Source organism: Coregonus clupeaformis, chromosome 19 (assembly GCF_020615455.1).
Source record: "Coregonus clupeaformis isolate EN_2021a chromosome 19, ASM2061545v1, whole genome shotgun sequence".
Lineage (NCBI taxonomy): Eukaryota > Metazoa > Chordata > Actinopteri > Salmoniformes > Salmonidae > Coregonus > Coregonus clupeaformis.
In genome coordinates, this window is record NC_059210.1 from 16,427,780 (window position 1) to 16,450,448 (window position 22,669).

Genomic DNA, 22,669 nt, shown 5'->3' on the forward strand with positions numbered 1-22,669 from the left:
CTGAGTTTAAATGTATTTGGCTAAGGTTATGTAAACTTCCGACTTCAACCGTATGTTCCAGTTTTATGGTATCTTAACCATAAAAGTCTCTGGGGCGGGGGGTTCTACTACAGGCAGGTCACCCATGATACACGTCAGTAATAGACATTCATCCATGTCTGAGGAAGTCGGGAGATTATATGGAATCCAGCCACTAGGGGCAACAGTGAGCGCTGTTACCTTTGAATAGGTTTCGGTTTTGCTAGGGCGTTGTGGATGGGCGTAAGCATCTGCCTCTGATTCCAAAGGTTGAATCCAGCGATATAAAGTAGTTTTTGATATTTTTGGTTTAAGCCTATCCCAAACCTTAACCCTTACCTTAACCATTCGTGGTTAATGCCTAACCTTAAGAATTAGGAGTGAATCCCTAAACTTAACCTTCGAAATGTAAAGTTTGGTACAACTTCGAGATTTGATGTTTGAGAAACATGAATGAACATCTAATTCTGACGTGAGACTGTGAGAGCTTGTAGTTCTACTAAGCTAACATATGGAATTGTTTTAAGATGGTCATACCATGGATCATTTAGCTAATTGATTTAGACTTTTAGGACCCCTGTAGGTATAAAAAAAATATATATTAAAAAGTTATTTTATAAAACATTGAATTTGTCCTTTACTACTAAATCCCATAGAAACGCATTGAATAGCATTCATATATGGCAAAACAGACAAACAAAAAATCATAAGGAATAAGATTTTAAAGTGTCTGTCCTATATGTAGTAGATATAAGAAAGCTCCGGAAAAATGTGTATTTTATTGGACACATATTTAACCCCATTTTTTTTGTTTGCACAAAACTACTTCCATACTTCCGTCAATTGTTTTAACCGGTACCAGGTTACCTTCAGACGAGTCACGTTACACTTGTGGGGGTTGTATAGCAAAACTGAGAAAAATGGTATCTCCCCTTTCTATAGTGGGGTCATATTAGTTTGTAGCACCAACAACTCTGACGCTACAGAAGTTTTCTTGAGAAGCCGATTTTTGGGATGTCTCCTTGTCTGACAAACAACGTTGTAACTCTGCCAATTTCCACCGCAGATGCGTAAGGCCGACAAAGGCGGAGGCGGTGGATTGAAACGCAGCTCATGCAAAAAAACATATCTCTATCTGAAATTGTTATGGGGAATATTTTATTATGTTAATTAGATTGACGCACGGGTGGGTCAAATGACTCGTAAGGATTTTAATAAACGAAAACTGCAAACACCGCCCATCTGACACTCCAGGCAGACTCAAGCAAAAGCTCAAAGTTTTTGAAAATATTTTTAATGTATTTCATCCCAGGCCTGGAGAGAAGAGTGGAGATGAGTGGACACAGAAAAATTCCATAGATAACCCGCTGTCCTTTTATTGACAAATTAATATCCATCTCAAAAACAAAAATACAAATTATTTGTACTTCTGTCTTTGTTCCTTAGCTTCCTTGCAAGCCACCTACGTAAATAACCAGCTCCCATTCACCCAGGCATCTCCGATGTTTTGTTTGTTTTGACATTCGCCTCGGCTTAACAAGAGTGTATCAGCGAGCGAGTGTTCTCTCTCACTCATTTGCATAATGCAGTATGACATCTGCAATCACGACAGAAGTAGGGAGGGCAAACGTCACCTAGACGTCACCTCACTGGGTTGTGTTCATTAGGCACCAAACGGAAGAAAACAGACTGAATTAGGGAGTAATCAAAACATTTTTGTTAGGCCTACTGCTGCTAGGTAGCTCCCTCTCTGCTCTCTCCCTCCCCTCTGTCTGTCCTTGATTGCAGGAGTGAAGTCTGGTGTGCGGGAGTCAGGGTTCCAGCTGCAGCTCATTCACCATAATCACCTCAGCCTTTAAGACCTGGTCATCGTCAGATCATAGTCAAGACTACCATATTATTGGAACCTGACTCCTGCCTCCGCTTCACTCCTGCCACCACCATCCTGCTTACCACTACCGGACCTTCCTTTTGGACTCACCACGGACACTAGGACGTTACGGTACCACTCCCGCTCTGAACCTGGATCTGTTACCCTCCCTGTTAACCTGGACTTGCTCTTCCCCTATTATTGGAAACCTGGACAAATTGAACTTTTGTAAATAAACCTGTTAAACCTTCTCTGGCTCGGTGTAGTTGTCTGCATTTGGGTTCATATCTAGTTAAATCGTGACAATTTTCTGTTGCGTGCCCTAAAAAGCAAGGCCCTAGTTGAGGTCGCATGAGTCTGTTTATTTAACATCGATACGCAAGCCCTATTCAAATACAGTACACTAATATTCTCTGACAATGCATACTTCTTTCTTCCGCTCCTTGATTGTGTAACTAGTCTGACTTGACCAGATTGTTGGAAAAATCTGTATAGTGAAACCCTTGTTTATAGTGTAAGAAACCGTGGCCCTTTTTAAAAATGCATCCTTTCTTCCTTCCTCCCTTCCTTGGAGACTGTAAGAACAAACATTTCCTCAAGCAACAAATGAAGGATGCATTTTCTACTCATACATATACATTACATACATTGCATATACAGTACATATTAATAGAAAGTGCTACCACTATATTCCTAGAAAACTGACTGACATTGCTCTGCTCTGCTCATTGACGGCCATTGGTTTGGTCAATTTTCAGCAGCTAGCTGGGTCGCATCACCATCAATCTAAATATGATATGGATGTGTCAATGCAGTCATTGGGTTTGCTGTCAGCCTATCCAGCTGGTGTAAAGATTAGTGGAGCTGCTCAATGCTTAATTGCTCAGAGAGTGGACAACCAAGAGTAGACTACAGTAAGGGACAGTTCGACATTTTCTGGGGGATTGTACTTCCCTTTGCGCTACGCTTTTCCAAGCACTAACTATACCCCAGATCAATATAGTCTACCAGTCTAACTGTATATCCTGCCCTCTATCCACCATTCATAGTGACAATAGTGGTAGGTGGATTGTTTGTCCAGATCTGCAATAGGCTAACTAGCATCATACCACACGTTTTATTTATTTACGATTATTTAACCCTCTAGAGTTGATGTCCGCGCCCCTGCGAAAATCTAATTAGCATAATAAACAAATCCCCATCAAAATCTGTTTGTTTAAGCTAGAGATATGTTTTTTTACATGGGCTTTGTCTCAATTCACGCATCCGCCAATGACTGCCTTCCGCACCTGCGGTTGAAGGTAGCGGCAGGTAGCTTAGTGGTTAAGAGCGTTGTACCAGTAACTGAAAGGTCGCTGGTTCTAATCCCCAAGCCGACTAGGTGAAAAATCTGTCGATGCGCCCTTGAGCAAGGCACTTAACCCTAATTGCTCCTGTAAGTTGCTCTGGATAAGAGCGTCTGCCAAATGACCAATTTATTTTAATTTTTTATTTTAAGGTGGCCGAGCAAAACAGTGTTTGTTAGACCATGAGACATCCCAAAAATGTGATAATGTATTTTCAGATAAGTGAGGGTAGCCTATCCATTTGGCATGTAGCTAGCTAAGCAAACAACATGTGTCATTTAGCTTGCTTCATCAGAGATTAGGTTTTTGGAAAGAGCTTGACATTGGCAAGTCCTCGTCCTGGTAAAGTTGTTAGTCGGACCACTATAGATGGCAAGCAAAATAGCCATCTAGTTTATTCCCTGAAAGTTAGCTTGTTAACTAGCCATATTGACGTAATCTGTTAGCTATCTAGCTAGCCAATTTGACGTGGTCCATCAATCAATGTAGCCTATCGTGTCTCTCATCAGCAATCGTGATTAAACACTCTTAAAAACAATGTTGAAAAGGGGTTCGCTAGGTAGGCCTACAAAGTTTCTACTGGTAGGTTGTAAAGTAAACATTATCAGCTAACAGTACATCGACAAATGCGCCCTTCTGCACATTCTGCTGCTTGACAGGCAGAGCCTACAAAGGATGGGAAATTAACCTAAACCACTCATAGTTGTCAGGTATAGTTCAGTTTTATTTTATATCCAATTAACCCTCACGTATCTGAAATTACATGATCATGAAAAGCATGCAGTTACTCTGATGATAGAGCTAAATTTGATGTTTTATTGATAACGACCTATTATATGTTGACATCATAATAAACATTTCTGATGCAATCCCCATTGGCCAGAAATGGGGACAAGACCATGATGTATAATGATGATAATGTTTTTATTCTTTTTTTATTTTACAAATCGTTGTAAAATAAAATAAGCAACAGGCTGAAGTACAAAGAAATGATTAAATACAAATTATTACACATTTACAAAACACCGTAAATATACAAATAACACTGAGACTTTCTATAGGGCATTGAAAGTATAGGTGCCAAGAATGGTTTCTGTTGGTTGTAATCTGTGTGTGTGTTTATGCGTAAGCCATCATATAAGTGAGGTTACGACCCTGCAAAGTGTAGACTGTACAATCCAAATCGGAATTCTGTGTAAACTCCCAGTAAAGATCACAGTAAAGACTTACTGATGAAAGATGGTGTCTATAAAATCACTGTTTTCTTCTTTCACAATCACATACTACCTGGGGTAATAACAAAGTGAAAGCGATGGATGTCCCAAATGACACCCCTATTCAATATATACTGTAGTGCACTACTTTTGACAAAAGTAGTGCACTATATAGGGAATAAAGTGCAATTTGGGACGCACATATTGTGTCAGAAGCCCCCTGATAATTCTGGAGCGAAGGGGGCCTGATTTTAAGTTTCTAAGCACAGTTTTTTAGTAGGAATTCGCATTGAAGTTGCTACATAGAATTTTGCCAATAAAGATTGTTTTCTGTGTCTCTTCACAGATCTCCGCACTACGCATGCCCAGAGGTTATAAGGGTGAGTATGTTTTAGTTTACTCTTCAAGGGCCCGATTCAGTCTTAGGAATTGTATGCCTTTCCCATGCACTTCTCAGTAGTTGGTATTCGGACTTAGTTGGTATTCAGACTTACCTTATGCGCGCGCTGAATACATTTAATTAAACCGCTGAAAACCCGATCCAGTCGCCATGAACCGTGCGCCAGGCTCCAGGTTTAAACTGCTAGGTATGGTCAGCGTTCCATAATGATTCAAATAGGCTACATGTCCCAAATTATTGCACAACTTGTAGTACGTTAGCCTAATATGATCCCCTTTTGCTAGGGATCCTCAGGAACAACCACACGAACGTGACAGAGGAAAGAAAGGTTAACTAACACTGGAATGGAATGATGCAAAATGTAAGGAAACTAACACTAAAGTGACAGTTATAAATGTAGGCTATGTGGGTATAACTGACCGTGGCTTCCGATAGTGGCTAATTTTTAACACATACAAATAGTAGAAAATAGTCTGGGCATATAATTAATTAACCATTCTAGAAATCATAAATCAACTCGGTAGGTTTGGCGCTATACTGTCATTTGCACATGGCTACAGAAACCTATAGCTTGGGTCTCCAAATTTCACCCCTGCAAGTTATAAGGCCAGCATGTAATAAACTGATGTTGATATGCTTCTGTTTGCTGCCATATAATTGGTTTCACATTTCTCTCCAGCGATCATAAGGTAAAATAGATCTAAAACAATAGTCATATATATTTACAATCCCCTTATCAAAACAGCTTACTAAACTGAACATAAATATCAATGCAACATGTAAAGTGTTGGTCCCATGTTTCATGAGCTGAAATAAAAAATCCCAGAAATTTCCCATACGCACAAAAAGCTTATTTCTCTCAAATTTGGTGCACACATTTCTTTACATCCTTATTAGTGAGCATTTCTCCTTTGCCAATATAATCCATCCACCTGACAGGTGTGGCATATCAATAAGCTGATTAAACAGCATGATCATTACACAGGTGCACCTTGTGCTGGGGACAATAAAAGGCCACTTTAAAATGTGCAGTTTTGCCACACAACACAATGCCACAAATGTCTCAAGTTTTGAGGGAGCGTGCAATTGGCATGCTGACTGCAGGGATGTCCACCAGAGCTGTTGCCAGATAATTTAATGTTCATTTCTCTAACATAAGCTCCCTCCAACGTCGTTTTAGAGAATTTGGCAGTACGTACAACCGGCCTCACAACTGCAGACCACATCAGCCCAGGACCTCCACATCCGGCTTCTTCACCTGCGGGATCGTCTGAGGGAGGGGTGTGGGGGGGGTGGGTGCTGAGGAGTATTTCGGTCTGTAATACATTTACATTTGAGTCATTTAGCAGACGCTCTTATCCAGAGCGACTTACAGTTAGTGAGCGCATACACTTTCATACTGGCCCCCCGTGGGAAACGAACCCACAACCCTGGCATTGCAAGCGCCATGCTCTACCAACTGAGCTACAGGGGACTCTTTTGTGTGGAAAAACTATTTCTGATTGGCTGGCCCTGGCTCCCCAGTGGGTGGGCCTGGCTGCCAAGTAAATGGGCCTATGCCCTCCTAGGCCCACCCATGGCTGCACCCCTGCCCAGTCATGTGAAATCCATAGATTAGGGCCTCATTAAATTGACTTATATGAAGTGAGTAAACTCAGTAAAATCTTTAAAATTGTTTCATGTTGCATTTATATTTTTTTCAGTAAAATTGACCTAGCTCTTATCAATAGCTCTTATCAATTTGTAAATTACAGTGCATGGAGAATTGTGTAATTTCTATTTTGAAAAAGAAAGTAGATGTTGTTCGACTTGGTACCGACAGGTTGCTCGACCTTATTCATCGTTTCATCGCGCGTAAAGGTGGTGGAATTATGAGAGAATTAAGTCAAGGTCACCTCCGCCACACCGTCTTTTGTTTGATCTCCACCCCAAACAAATAACGGGTGAATAGCATGTTATTCTCATGCTTAAGTTCAGAATACGCGTAGAGAGAACAGTGCATGAAAAGGGAATGACATTCCATTTAGCTTAACTCGGAATTCCCCCAAATGAGGTTGATCCATGATCTTCCTCTGAGAGAGCCTTCACTTAAAAATTCCTATATTTCTCTTTCTTTTTTCTCTTTGTCTTTCTCTCTCTCTTAGGGGGAGAAGTATGACGGCAGAAAAGCAGACGTGTGGAGCTGTGGGGTCATCCTCTTCGCCCTATTGGTGGTGAGTGTCAACTTTCACCCTTTGAATTGAATAAACTCTATTAATCCCACAAGGGGAAATTGGATTTGCCACCAGCAAGAGGCATACAGCAACAACATACGCTTGCATACATCAGAGACACATTGACAGTGCACTGATGGTTGGTGAAACAAGCACAACGCATGACTTCCCCCAAAAAAGCCAATGGATTACTGGATCGGACTAATAGAATTGACTAAGATCCTGACCCCAACCTTAGATATACTAGCGCAACAACAATATCAACTGGCCACTTTGGTCCTTTCTAGCATGACCATGGTGACTACTTCATTTGGCCACAGTCAGCCTCCCATTATCTCCCTGTGTTTTGGCTATAATATAGAAGGCCCTGCAGCCTGGTGCCTAATTTCATCATCTAGGACTGTAGTTTCTCTACGTCCCTCCACTATGAATAATGGATACAGCCATACAGACACATTGCTTCCTAAAATAAATACTAACTCAGACTGACTGTTTTTTGGCCACAGGCCACTGTGTGTGTGTGTGTGTGTGTTTGTGTGTGTGTGTGTGTGTGTGTGCGTGCATATGTGTGGGTGGGTTGGTGTTAGAGTGCACGTGTGTACGTGCATATGTGTCTGTGTGTGTGGGGGGTTGGTGTGTGTGTGTGTGTGTGTGTGCATGTGTGCATACACACACACACAGGCCACATAAACAAAGAATGACAAGTGCCGATGCATCCTCTAAGTCCCGTTCTCTTTCCATTCACATATGATTTGGTTTATCATTATCTTGATCAATTTCTTTACTTTCCACCTTCCGAACAAAAGTTTATTTCCATTTGTTTGACTGTAAATAAATGCTCTCCCTCCTGTCGAGCTTTGTTTACTCTCTGGGCTCCCTCTGTTCTGTTGCTGGCTAGGAGAGCACGATTTGTTGGATTGGATGAGACACTCTCACTCCCCTGCAATTAGGCTCTATTCTGATCATATGTTACACAAGTCTTCCCCATCTCTCTCTTTCTCTCTCTCCTTCCTTCCTTCCTTCTCTCTCTCTCTCTCTCTCTCTCTCTCTCTCTCTCTCTCTCTCTCTCTCTCTCTCTCTCTCTCTCTCTCTCTCTCTCTCTCTCTCTCTCTCTCTCTCTCTCTCTCTCTCTCTCTCTCTCTCTCTCTCTCTCTCTCTCTCTCTCTCTCTCTCTCTCTCTCTCTCTCTCTCTCTCTCTCTCCCACTCTCGTATTCTTGATATTCCTGTTGTTTATCAAACAACCACATCTGCAGGGTGTCAGCCCATCTTGATAAATGATTGTGATGTGAGTGTGTTAAAGTAGGGAGGTGGAGCGAGAGAGAAGGCAGGGTAATTATTAACACCACAGCCCTCTTCTCTGTTTACCCCTGTTTATTATTTAGTTAGCATCACGTTGGAGGGCAAATCTCACTAATAGGAGTGTTGCTGCATCATGTCAGAAACTCTGTTGTTTTTGTTTTGGGGAGTCTTTTTGATGAACTCTCAACCGTTGTGTTCTAAATTAACACTTGTTTGGTCTGATGGCAACTTTGCCTCATAACTCTGCCACCCTCTACTTCTCTCTTCCTCTTCTCTCTCCCCCGACTCTCTTTCTGCTCTCCCTCATCCCTGCTCTCCCCCCCCCTCTCCTCCCCCTTCCTCCCTCCCCTCACTCTCCCCCCTCCCCCTCTAAGGGCGCCCTACCGTTCGACGACGACAACCTGAGGAACCTGCTGGAGAAGGTGAAGCTGGGAGGGTTCCATATGCCCCACTTCATCCCCCCAGACTGTCAGAACCTCCTCCGGGGCATGATCGAGGTAGACGCCACCAAACGGCTAACGGTCAGTTAAATGCGTGGTTGTTTAGACACGGGCTGAGAGAGATTTTTTGCTTTGGCCTAATGATTTTGCTGTCACAATAGGTCAGCAGCTTCACACAACGAACATGCTAAACTGGGATTAGCACAGCATCAGCTGCAGAGCAATTGTAGGGGTTACAGAAATCAGCCCAGGCCTTTCTAACCAAGTTCTTCCTCTCAAGGCCCCCACACTGACCCATTTCCCCCCTTGAAACCTTGAAACCCCCACTATTAAATAATGGCCATTCTGGGCCAAAAAAGCAAACAAACAATTTCAACAGCCCACTTGGCTAAAGAGGGACCAGCCCATCTGGCATTTGGCAGAACTGCCCTTTGGCCAGTCCGTACCTGAGGGGTTAGCTGCCTTGATCAAGGGCACAGTGACATTGAATGGTACCTGTGAACAGTAGCCCTCTGGTTGTCAGTTCAGTTCCCACTGTTTATCACTCAGCCTAGGGCTTGAACCAGCAATCCCCCCGGCTATTGTTCCACCTCTCTAACCTCTAGGCTACCCCACCAACCCATGCTTTGATTCGGAGGGAAACATGATGTCAGTAGTCGTTCACTAAACTTGCTAATACAAACGTCATGCTGCCAAGCAAACCTTCTTTCTTTTGTTTTGTTGTTTTGTTATTCTCCCCAACCTTCACATTGGATTTGTCTCATTCGATATTCTGTTTGAGCCCTCTATTGCAAAGTTGGGAAACTGTTTGAGTCTATTCCCTTAGTTTGAGGAAACTCCCTAGTCCACAACTTAATGTACACATCACAATGCAAGTCCCTCTTGGTTTCTCTCTCAGCAGGACAAACTGATCACCTTGGCAGGGAGAGGGAGAGAAAGACGAGGAGATGATAGAGAGAGAGAGAAGAGGTAGAGAGAGAGTTTGAAAGAGAGAAACAGAGGGAGAGATGGAGAGGAAGATAGAAAGGAATGAAAATATAAATAATGAATGTGGTAAGTGAGTTCAAAGTGTGAGCGCTACACAGAGGGAGAGAGAGATAGAGAGAGAGGTGGATGAGGGTCTTTCTATAAATAATGGGGCCAATGTGTGACATTTGGATAAAAATGTCAAAATGATTTGAAACAAAATTAAAAAGGATTTTCATGCAGTTCGATATCTGTACTTAGAGGAATAAAAGCTAATAAATATAAATTCACCCATAACTAGGACTATAAATCATTTAAGCAGGGTTCCTACAGACATTTGTAAGTCAAATTCAAGGACTTTCAGGGACTTTTTCAACCACTTAATTGTAATTTTGAAGGACCTAAATGTTATACAATTGTATAATTTATATAATTCTACATATAGGGCCTAATATAGAACCCCGCAAAAGCGTGCAAAAAGTGTTTAAAAAAAAGTAGGTAATTACCACTTTAAGAATACTGAATTGTTTTTGTCCTTGCCAATGCATTGATATTCAAATTATTATTACATTCAAAAATATGTGAGAATAATGTGGTCATTGTCTGACTAAATAGATTGGATGCCTTTTTCTGTTGCTATGTGGCCGACGCAGACACACATAATAAAGCCATGAATAGTGGTAGCATTAATCTCACCATTTGAATCTCACCATCACTGTTTTTATAATGAGAAAGTGACCAAAAACCAGGTTCCTTTTTTAATGGAAGGATTTGTATGGAAATCCAAGTTGAAGCCAACATTAGATGTTGTTGTCTTCATAATAACCGCCCATGGTTTTACCGCAACAGAGTAGCACAACACTTTTCAATTGAAGCAGTGGGAAACAAACGAAAGTGGCCACATCTCACAAAAACGGATTAAAAATGAAATCACAGATAATTAAAAGAGAGCAGAAGAACTTATAAATTGGCTACAATAATTACAAGGACTTTTCAAGCACCAAATTGAGGAAATGTCTGATTTTCAAGGTAGGCCTATTACAGTACATTAATTTCTGAGCTCCAAATTCAAGTAGGCTACCTCAAGCCCCTGGTATTGTTTAAAATTGCGGGTGTAACATGGAAAATAACATCTATTTGTCATGTTATTTTATTGCCAGGTCATATTGTGAACAAGCCCACAAGGCTATGTAATTTGTTGTCATTATATGCACAATAGTCTATCCTACACAATTGCGCACAGTAGACTCGGTGTCCAATCCGAGGCACAAAAACATATGAAAACATGAACACATTACCTTCATGCTTTATCTGTTAAATCGAATGAGACCCTGCTGTAAATCAAGCAGACAACAGCAGATGATCAACATCAATTCGCTAGGGATATTAGATCCAACATGGATCCAGGCACAACTGTCTTCACCGGTGTAATGAATGAGACACCAAAATATTCTGGATATTCCTCTCAAACACCTTTTTCCCAGCACTTGGGCTGTTGTTGCATCGCATGCTCTATCACAACAGTTTTTCGTCACATGACTGTCATTCGGAAAATTCCTTCCTGGATCAGATGATGATCTGTAAAAAATATCATTGCATAACTATTATGGATAATTATTGAAGAACCACATTAATGACCGTATTGATTTAGGTTTTAAGTATCAAGGTAAGGTGACTCTTTCGGTTAGTAGCATTCGATTTTGCACTCATATTTATTATGTTGGATTTGTGTGCCTATGAAAACTTTTTCACCCCCATAACATAAGGAGACACACGAAATGTTACGTAGTAACGCTGCATTTCTGAGATCTCTATACAAAAAAACAGTCCGACAGCTAGATTCAGGACTCTTACAGGGTTCAAGTTTAATGTCTAATTTAACAGATTCATGATTAATATATGATGTAACGACAACTTACACTGCCATAAATGCAAGGACAGAAAAGTAGTGTTTTATGTCACATGATTTTGGACAACTCCATCAAGACACCAACCATGATAAAGGGTTAAACATACACGGAGTGTACAAAACATTAAGGACATCTTCCTACTATTGAGTTGCACCCCCTTTTGCCCTCAGAACAGCCTCAATTCTTCAGGGCATGGACTCTACAAGGTGTTGAAAGCGTTCCATAGGAATGCTGGACCAAGTTGACTCCAATGCTTCCCACTGTTGTTTCAAGTTGGCTGGATGTCCTTTGTGTGGTGAACCATTCTTGATACACAAGGGAAACTATTGAGTGTGAAAAACCCAGCAGCGTAGTAGTTCTTGACACAAACCGGTGCGCTTGGCACTTACTACGACACCACGTTCAAAGTGTGACGTCACGAGAGGCTACACAGCTTTCAGCGGGATTGCTCAAGTAGTGCAAGGAGACAAGGTTCAAACAAAACAAGGATTTTATTATAGGTCTTGGGAAATTAACGAAAATATAACAAAATTCTGTTCTCTTGTGGCTCTTTAAGGGTTAACAGTTCAGGGATGTCTCTTCCACATCCAAAATCATAATTCTCACTCGCTCAGATAACTTTTCCCCAGCCTTACTGTAGTCCACGTTGCAGCTAGTGGCCAACCCAGCAAAAAGTCCTTCCAAATGTCTCTCACGTATTTCCACAGGTGCATATATCCAAAGGTGAGTATTTCCCAAAGGTAAGTATCTCCAAATCCTTATATTCCTCATGGAAGTGGACGTGCAGCACTCTTGTCCTCCAGAGAGCCCAGGTTGGAGACTGTGTCTCTTCACCCCCCACACACTCCCCTCAGTGTGTCTCTTCCCTTCCCAAACCTTCAGCTCATCAGCTCCTCATTTGTTTCAGCTGCGTGGGAAGATTGGCCATAGAGGGGTGGAGTTCCCGACCATACCAGCAGATGGAGCCATAGCTGTCTGGGTTTGCAGCCACCTCAGGGGGATGTAACGTCCCTCCAGGACACAGCCTCTCGTGACATCACACATCCCCCTCCTCGGGACCGACGTCCTCGTCGGGGTAAAGGCAGCGAAGAAGGCATCACGCCGGGAGAGGGCGTCCGCATTGCCGTGGTGCTTGCCAGCCTGCTCTCTCTTCAACTCCTCCACCTCTAGGACCAGGGACTCAGCCTCCTGTTGTCTCTCCTTGAGTTTCTTACTGAACGCATCAGCCTTGGTTTTAGCAGAGTTTAGCTTCTGTTGAGCAGCTTTCAGTTCCTTCTCTCTCTTTGCCTCCGCATTCTTCATCTTGTTCTCCAACACCTTGTACTTCTCCTCTGCCTTCTTCTGGACCTCCTTACTACTGCGCAGGGTCTCCTCACACTCCTCGATGGTCCTGCGCAGCCTCTCCAGCTCCTCCTGTTGCTTATGGAAGGAGCTCTGTTGGAGTTTAGCCTGGAGGATATCTAACTCTTCTGTCTTCATGTCTAACTGTTGCTTTAACAAACGATACCTCTCAGCGGTCGCCTTCAGACCAGACAGTTCCTTGTCCAGATTCTGTAGCTCCGTCTCTGTGTCGGTCTGGGCACCTGCCATCCCTATCAGAGCCCGGGCGGGAGTGAGTAATTCGGAGGATTGCACCGGAGCCTTCCCAGGATGAGTCTTGCCTCTCCGTTTCCGAGGTACTCGGGTTATCCTCTCCTGAGACTCTCTCCAGAGTGGGTAAAAGGCTGGGCAGTCTCGTCCAATTAGGACAGGGACGGGGAGGGAATCAACCACCCCCGCCGTCGTGTGTATGGTTCCCCGTGTGCTGGTCATTGTAAGTTCAGTAATGGGGTATTCTCTGGTGTCCCCATGGACACAGGAAACTGGGAGGACTTTCCCCGGGGTCAGACACGTTGGGCCCACCAAATCCTTACGCACCAGGGTGGCCCGGCTACCAGAATCCAGTAAGGCCTCCACATCATGGTGATTCACAGTTACCGGGCAGGTGGGGGGTCGATCTGGGCCGCCATCTACGACTCCCAAGAGCGAGGCAAAACGGTGTGTGGGTGCTGAGCTGGAGGACTCCGCAGTGGGCATAGGTTCCTCGGCTGGTTTCCCACACTGCCAGGAGATATGTCCCATCTCCCCACACCGGTAACACTGTCGAGTTTCCCCCCTCCTGGTGTACTCTTCTTGGACCCGCCTGGTTTCTGGCTCCCCCTGGAGCCGGGATAAGTCCTGACGTGGCTGGGTTCGAGACCTTGGGGTCCTTTGGACGGGTTCTTCCCATTTGTGGTGGGGCCGCACTCCTGGGGTCTTTTCGGGAAGCATTCAGCATCTCCGCTGTGGCCTGGTACTTTTCCACAGCTTCCACGGTCAGATCAGCCGTGGTCAAGGCCTGTTGACTGATGAACCGTTTTGCCTCATAAGGCAGGGCGCGTAGGTAACGATCCACCACAACGGCCTCCACCACCGCCGCTGCTGTATTCCTCTGCGGATCCAGCCATTTCCTTGCGATTCGGACAAGTTCATGCATCTGCGCCCGAGGAGGTTGGTCTGGTTGGAAGGTCCAGCTGTGAAAGCGCTGGGCCATACCAAACTTTGTGAGTCCATATCTGCTGAGGATCTCAGACTTCAGGGCATCATAGTCAGTAACCTGGTCAGGGCCCAGGTCCTGGACAGCATTCAGCGATTCCCCGGTTAGAAAGGGGGGCTAACAGACCAACCCACTGTTGCTTGGGCCAGGCTTCCCTAGTGGCCGTGGCCTCAAATGCATGCAGGTATGCCTCAATGTCATCGGTAGCTCCCATCTTAGATATAAAGTCACTTGCCTTTATTGGGCGGGTATTTTGGACCACCCTCTGTCTCTGCAACTGCAATTCCTCTGCCTTCAGAAGGTTGGCTTTCTTTTGCTCCTCCAAGAGAGCCACGTTTGCTTGCATCTGGGCTTGCTGGCCAGCAACAAGGGCTTTCAATATGTCCTCCATTTCAGTCGGCGGGGAGCCTACGGCCAACTTGGAAAACTGGGTGATCAAACCTTCGGTATCCTCCTCTGACATGCACTATTAACGCTTGAGCGTGCCCGTATTCTCCACCATCTGTGACGTCACGAGAGGCTACACAGCTTTCAGCGGGATTGCTCAAGTAGTGCAAGGAGACAAGGTTCAAACAAAACAAGGATTTTATTATAGGTCTTGGGAAATTAACGAAAATATAACAAAATTCTGTTCTCTTGTGGCTCTTTAAGGGTTAACAGTTCAGGGATGTCTCTTCCACATCCAAAATCATAATTCTCACTCGCTCAGATAACTTTTCCCCAGCCTTACTGTAGTCCACGTTGCAGCTAGTGGCCAACCCAGCAAAAAGTCCTTCCAAATGTCTCTCACGTATTTCCACAGGTGCATATATCCAAAGGTGAGTATTTCCCAAAGGTAAGTATCTCCAAATCCTTATATTCCTCATGGAAGTGGACGTGCAGCACTCTTGTCCTCCAGAGAGCCCAGGTTGGAGACTGTGTCTCTTCACCCCCCACACACTCCCTCAGTGTGTCTCTTCCCTTCCCAAACCTTCAGCTCATCAGCTCCTCATTTGTTTCAGCTGCATGGGAAGATTGGCCATAGAGGGGTGGAGTTCCCGACCATACCAGCAGATGGAGCCATAGCTGTCTGGGTTTGCAGCCACCTCAGGGGGATGTAATGTCCCTCCAGGACACAGCCTCTCGTGACATCACAAAAGGCATTTAAGTATTTTGTCTAGCCCATTCACCCTCAATGGCACACATACACAATCAATGTCTCAATTGTCTCAAGGCTTAAAAATCCTTATTTAACCTGTCTTCTACCCTTCATCTACACTGATTGAAGTGGACTTAACAAGTGACATCAATAAGGGATCGTAGCTTTCACCTGGTCAGTCTATGTCATGGAAAGAGCAGGTGTCCTTAATGTTTTGTACACTCAGTGTAGGTTTTAAATCAACTCGTGAATTTTATTAAATATAGCTTTGATCTCCCCTTATATCTTAATGTAATGACATTATATATTTTTTGCAGATTACTATCAATGACTCATCAACAGCTTTAACAAGTTGTCCAGCGTAGGAAACCTTCACTGGTACCCTAGTTTATATAAAGATCCATGAGCCCTTTGTTCTCACCCTGGGTTGTCACATTCAGCCTGCTCACAGAGATGCAGAGGACGCCACGAAAGTGTCACCCAGGCTCCCAGTGTTTTAGTGTGAGGATTGGGGAGGTGTGTGTGTGTGCGTTTGTGCGTGTGTGTGTGCATGTATGTGTGAAGCAAGACACACTGCCCTTGAATGGAAGCTAATATCCCATTCGCCCATGCCTGAACTCAACAAGCTCTCACAGTCTCACTGCAGAATCAGACGTCCAAAACCTTGTCCATAAACGTCAAATTTTGAAGGTTAAATGTAGGCATTAATTCAGAATGGTTTGAAATAGGGTTACAAAAAAACAACGCCACAGTTAAGTTTAGGCATTCATTCAGAATGGTTAAGGGTTCAAGTTTGGGATAGAGTTAAAACGGTGCCTAGGATTGAACATGCAACCCTCAGAGTCAGAGCACACAGCTTATGGCCATCCGCCATCCCCGTCCACAATGCCCTAGCAAAACCCAAGCCTACTTGATGGTAATAGCTCTCGCCATTGTCCCTAGTGGCCGGTTTTTAAGTAATCTCCTGACGTCCTGCTTACCTGGACGGACGTTTAATTCCACAGTGGCTCTTGGGCGACCTGGCTTCTGAACTATCCATCACGAATAGTTCAGAATACTACACAGGAGCCTCACACCAGCCATATAACACTAAGAGAGAGAGAGAGAGTGTGTGTGTGTGTGTGTGTGTGTGTGTGTGTGTGTGTGTGTGTGTGTGTGTGTGTGTGTGTGTGTGTGTGTGTGTGTGTGTGTGTGTATGAGAGTGTGTGTGTGTGTGTGTGTCTGCTCTGAATTCTATATCCCAGCTCCCTCCATCTGCCTCCATCTCCCAGCAGCCATCAGCATCCTCCTGTCCCTGTGTCCTGAGATAAAGGGTCAAACAGAGAAGAGCAGAAGTCACACAATACTGATGAGAGAGAAACCACTGTATCTCTCTGTATCGCCAACCTAGCACTTGCTCTTTGTATCTCTCCCCTCCCTGTCTCCATCGGCTGCTGTAGTTCTTGTTGTGGTTAAGGGTACAGTCACCAAGCAGAGTTTTTTGTGAGAATAATGTTTTGTGACCTAGCAGAATGTCAAATGGTCCTCAGAGGTTGTGTTCCTAGTTATGCTGCATGGTCCTGCTCTGCAACATTCGGCCAATCAGGTTGCAAGAACAGTAAGCCTTAAGAGAGGGCCATTATGACATCATCGATCCATCACTGCACGCATGCATGCACCCACACACCAACTCATCAATTTAACTGGTGACAATAAAGCTAAATAGATCTTACACTGGGTTTCCCAGGAAAATGTTGTCCAAGGTTGCAACAGTAACCAAGGGGGGCGGGGCTTAGCGTAGGGTAAATTAAAACAGTCCAAACAGTCTAATTCCAATTCCATAACTTGAAGATAGTTGAAATTCAAATTGAATTCTATATAAATTCTCCACTTCATGAGTCAATTCAATAATTCCAACTTAAATTGGAGTTCAACCCAACTGTGACACACACACACACACACACACACACACACACACACACACACACACAAAACCACCCCTTCAGATCCAGGTGGGGGCACTTACATGGACTTGAAGATTGTTGAAATTCAAATTGAATTCTAAATAAATTCTCCACTTCATGAGTCAATTCAAGAATTCCAAATTAAGTTGGAGTTGACCCCAACTGTGACACACACAAACCGCCCCCTTCAGATTCAGGTGGGGGCACTTACATGGACTTTAAAGCTTAGACAAGTAAGGCATTTCTTCCAAAGCAAAAAAATATATATACTAATGTATACTTAACCCTTTGACACGTACCAGCACACGGGTGTGATCATTCGACAGTGGTCCCTGCAGCGTACGCTCAAACTGGTGAGATTAGAATGCTTATTTAGAACGTCCAGTTTCGATTGACGCAACAGTCAGTGTTTGAGCTGGCCACACTGTTTTTCAGAGAAACATTTTGCACAAACACAGTCCTTGCAAAGTTATGTCCTGAATATGACCAGTTTATTTTTGGATGCAATGTTTAGACATCCACAGAAGTGGACTCCATAACACAATCATCCAAAACGGAAAATGTAGGCTACATTAGTCCTAGCGCTAACTGAGGAAAGATTGACGTAACACAAGTAGCCATATTTAGCAAACTTTTGGCTGACAGAAACCATAATATGAATTACCTAATAACAATTACTATTTACAATTTATCACATTACAGGTGAGATCACTATTGATCTAAATAATTGAGTAAAACACTATATAAAAAACAAAAGTAATCCAACGATGGGTAGCTTGTGCGTGCCACCATGTTCTCGTCAACCAAAGATGAGAAGATGAGTTTGGTATGTTTGCAGTATGCATTGTGAAGGAGGTGTGCTGTCTACCATCATTCACTTCCCTTCATTCACTTCCAGAAGTTTATCCTTTCACCACATTTTGTTATAACATCTTTGGTCTGACAGGCGTTTACGTGACACCCAGAATGCAGTGTATAATGTCAACAAACATGGCGCCACACAGTTAGGATCACCACTTTATTTTAAGAATGTGAAATGTCAGAATAATAGTAGAGAGAATGATTTATTTCAGCTTTTAATTATTTCATCACATTCCCAGTGGGTCAGAAGTTTACATACACTCAATTAGTATTTGGTAGCATTGCCTTTAAATTGTTTAACTTGAGTCAAATGTTTCGGGTAGCCTTCCACAAGCTTCCCACAATAAGTTGGGTGAATTTTGGCCCATTCCTCCTGACAGAGCTGGTGTAACTGAGTCAGGTTTGTAGGCCTCCCCTTTGCTCACACACGCTTTTTCAGTTCTGCCCACACATTTTCTATAGGATTGAGGTCAGGGCTTTGTAATAGCCACTCCAATACCTTTACTTTGTTGTCCTTAAGCCATTCTGCCACAACTTTGGAAGTATGCTTGGGATCATTGTCCATTTGGAAGACCATTTGCGACCAAGCATTAACTTCCTGAGATGTTGCTTCAATATATCCACATAATTTTCCTTCCTCATGATGCCATCTATTTTGTGAAGTGCACCAGTCCCTCCTGCAGCAAAGCACCCCCACAGCATGATGCTGCCACTCCCGTGCTTCACGGTTGGGAAGGTGTTCTTCGGCTTACAAGCAGCCCCCTTTTTCCTCCAAACATAATGATGGTCATTATGGCCAAACAGTTATATTTTTGTTTCATCAGACCAGAGGACATTTCTCCAAAAAGTATAATCTTTGTCCCCATCTTCCAGTTGCAAACCGTAGTCTGTCTTTTTATGACGGTTTTGGAGCAGTGGCTTCTTCCTTGCTGAGCGGGCTTTCAGGTTATGTCGATATAGGACTCGTTTTACTGTGGATATAGATAATTTTGTACCTGTTTCCTCCAGCATCTTCACAAGGTCCTTTGCTGTTGTTATGGGATTGATTTGCACTTTTCGCACCAAAGTACATTCATCTCTAGGAGGCAGAACGTGTCTCCTTCCTGAGCGGTATGATGACTGCGTGGTCCCATGGTGTTTATACTTGCGTACTATTGTTTGTACAGATGAACGTGGTACCTTCAGGCGTTTGGAAATTGCTCCCAAGGATGAACCAGACTTGTGGAGGTCTACATATTTTTTTCTGAGGTCTTGGCTGATTTATTTTGATTTTCCCATGATGTCAAGCAAAGAGGCACTGAGTTTGAAGGTAGGCCTTGAAATACATCCACAGGTACACCTCCAATTGACTCAAATGATGTCAATTAGCCTATCAGAAGTTTCTAAAGCCATGATATCACTTTCTGGAATTTTCCAAGCTGTTTAAAGGCACAGTAAACTTAGTGAATGTAAACTTCTGACCCACTGGAATTGTGATACAGTGAATTATAAGGGAAATAATCTGTCTGAAAACAATTGTTGGAATGTGTGTTGTGTCATGCACAAAGGTGATGTCCTAACCGACTTGCCAAATCTATAGTATGTTAACAAGACATTTGTGGAGTGGTTGAAAAATGAGTTTTAATGACCCAACCTAAGTGTATGTAATCTTCCGACTTCAACTGTAAGTACACATTTACAGAAGTATTCAGACCCTTTACTCAGTACTTTGTTGAAGGACCTTTGGCAGCGATTACAGCCTCGAATCTTCTTGGGTATGACGCTACAAGCTTGGCACACCTGAAATTGGGGAGTTTCTCCCTTTCTTCTCTGCAGATCCTCTCAAGCTCTGTCAGGTTGGATGGGGAGCGTCGCTGCACAGCTATTTTCAGGTCGCTACAGAGATGTTTGATCGGGTTCAAGTCTGGGCTCTGGCTGGGCCACTCAAGGACATTCAGAGACTTGTTCCGAAGCCACTCCTGCGTTGTCTTGGTTGTGTGCTTAGGCTTGTTGTCCTGTTGGAAGGTGAACCTTCACCTCAGTCTGAGGTCCTGAGCGCTCTGGAGCAGGTTTTCATCAAGGATCTCTCTGTACATTGCTTCGTTCATCTTTCCCTCGATCCTGACTTGTCTCCCAGTCCCTGCCGCTGAAAAACATCCCCACAGCATGATGCTAACACCACCATGCTTCACCGTAGGGATGGTGCCACGTTTCCTCCAAAGTGACACTTGGCATTCAGGCCAATCAGTTCAATCTTGGTTTCATCAGACCAGGGAATCTTGTTTCTCATTGTCTGAGAGTTCTTTAGGTGGCTTTTGGCAAACTCCAAGCGGGCTGTCATGTGCCTTTTACTGAGGAGTGGCTTCCGTCTGGCCACTCTACCATAAAGGCCTGATTGGTGGAGTGCTGCAGAGATGGTTGTCCTTCTGGAAGTTTCTCCCATCTCCATAGAGGAACTCTAGAGCTCTGTCAGAATGACCATTGGGTTCTTGGTCACCTCCCTTGCCAAGGCCCTTCGCCCCGATTGCTCAGTTTGGCCGGGCGGCCAGCTCTAGGAAGAGTCTTGGTGGTTCCAAACTTCTTCCATTTAAGAATGATGGAGGCCACTGTGTTCTTGGGAACCTTCAATGCTGCAGACATTTGTTTGTACCCTTCCCCAGATCTCTGCCTCGACACAATCCTGTCTCTGAGCTCTATGGACAATTTTTTCGGTTTTTGCTCTGACATGCACTGTCAACTGTGAGACCTTATATCGACAGGTGTGTGCCTTTCCAAATCAATTTAATTTACCACATGTGGACTCCAATCAAGTTGTACAAATATCTCAAGGATGATCAATGGAAACAGGATGCACCCAACCTCAATTTCGAGTCTCATAGCAAAGGGTCTGAATACTTATGTAAATAAGGTATTTCTGTTTTTTATTTTTAATAAATGTGCAAAAATGTCTAAAAACCTGTTTTCACTTTGTCATTTTGGGTTATTGTGTGTAGATTGATGAGGAAAAAATTTAATTTAATCAATTTTAGAATTAGGCTGTAACATAACAAAATGTGGAAAAAGTCAAGGGGTCTGAATACTTTCCGAATGGACTCTACATATGGTATGCTACAGTAGAAACAACAACACAATATGCAGAAAATAAGGTACTTACTTTGATAGGAATGCACACATGTCCAAAGTTATTATTTGTAAGGAAAACAGCAATGAAGGCAATGCGAGTGCCGGCAGAAAATGTGCCACAGGGAAAATGTTTGTGCAAGACTGTGCAAATATCTGCATACTTGATCTCAGGAAACACTGTGGAAGTGTTTGGGCTCTCATCGAATAGAGAAGTTTGTCCGGCTCAGTAAAGCCTCAAACATAAATTGTCCGCAACAGTGAAATGGGCTACTTCTATGTACATGAATGAGGCGGAACACACCTCAAGTCAAACTGTTGTCAGAAATTAAAACTTGTTAGAGAATATTTTGAAGTTGAAACATAGCCCTTAGAAAATTAGCAGACAGCGTGTCTTGGTTTGAGGGTGGAGCGGGTTATCTGTCCTGTTGGTAACAATAACATTTTGGAACCGTGAGTGCATAACACATCACGCGCATAACAAAACGTACACTTGGGTCGACCGTTAGAGATACAGTGGCTTGCGAAAGTATTCACACCCCTTGGCATTTTTCCTATTTTGTTGCCTTACAACACCTGGAATTAAAATGGATTTTTGTGGGGTTTTTGTATAATTTGATTTACACAAAAATGCCTACCACTTTGAAGATGCAAAATATTTTTTATTGTGAAACTTGAGTGTGCATAACTATTCAACCCCCCAAGGTTAATACTTCGTAGAGCCACCTTTTGCAGCAATTACAGCTGCAAGTCTCTTGGGGTATGTCTCTATAAGCTTGGCACATCTAGACACTGGGATTTTTGCCCATTCTTCAAGGCAATCTTTAACTCATACCACAGATGTAAGATGAAAAACATCCCCGCAGCATGATGCTGCCACCACCATGCTTCACTGTGGGGATGGTGTTCTTGGGGTGATGAGAGGTGTTGGGTTTTCGCCAGACATAGCGTTTTACTTGATGGCCAAAAAGCTCAATTTTAGTCTCATCTGACCATAGTACCTTCTTCCATATGTTTGGGGAGTCTCCCACATGCCTTTTGGTGAACACCAAATGTGTTTGTTAATTTTTTTCTTTAAGCAATGGCTTTTTTCTGGCCACTCTTCCGTAAAGCCCAGCTTTGTGTAGTGTACAGCTTAAAGTGGTCCTATGGACAGATTCTCCAATCTCCGCTGTGGAGCTTTGCAGCTCCTTCAGGGTTATCTTTGGTCTCTTTGTTGCCTCTCGGATTAATGCCCTCCTTGCCTGGTCCGTGAGTTTTGGTGGGTGGCCCTCTCTTGGCAGGTTTGTTGTGGTACCATATTCTTTCAATTTTTTTATAATGGATTTAATGGTGCTCCATGGGATATTTTTCTGATCTGTACTTCTACACAACAT

At 43.4% G+C, this 22,669-nt stretch overlaps 1 protein-coding gene across 1 annotated transcript in view; it reads left to right on the forward strand.

Annotated features, from left to right (window-relative positions):
• The window catches only part of brsk2a (BR serine/threonine kinase 2a), a 616,067-nt gene that overhangs the window by 468,079 nt on the left and 125,319 nt on the right, over positions 1 to 22,669 (forward strand). The window contains exons 6-8 of the mRNA XM_045227105.1: positions 4,795 to 4,828; positions 6,993 to 7,061; positions 8,736 to 8,882. Of these exons, the coding sequence (XP_045083040.1) occupies positions 4,795 to 4,828; positions 6,993 to 7,061; positions 8,736 to 8,882 (250 nt within the window). The remainder of the gene's footprint in view (positions 1 to 4,794; positions 4,829 to 6,992; positions 7,062 to 8,735; positions 8,883 to 22,669) is intronic.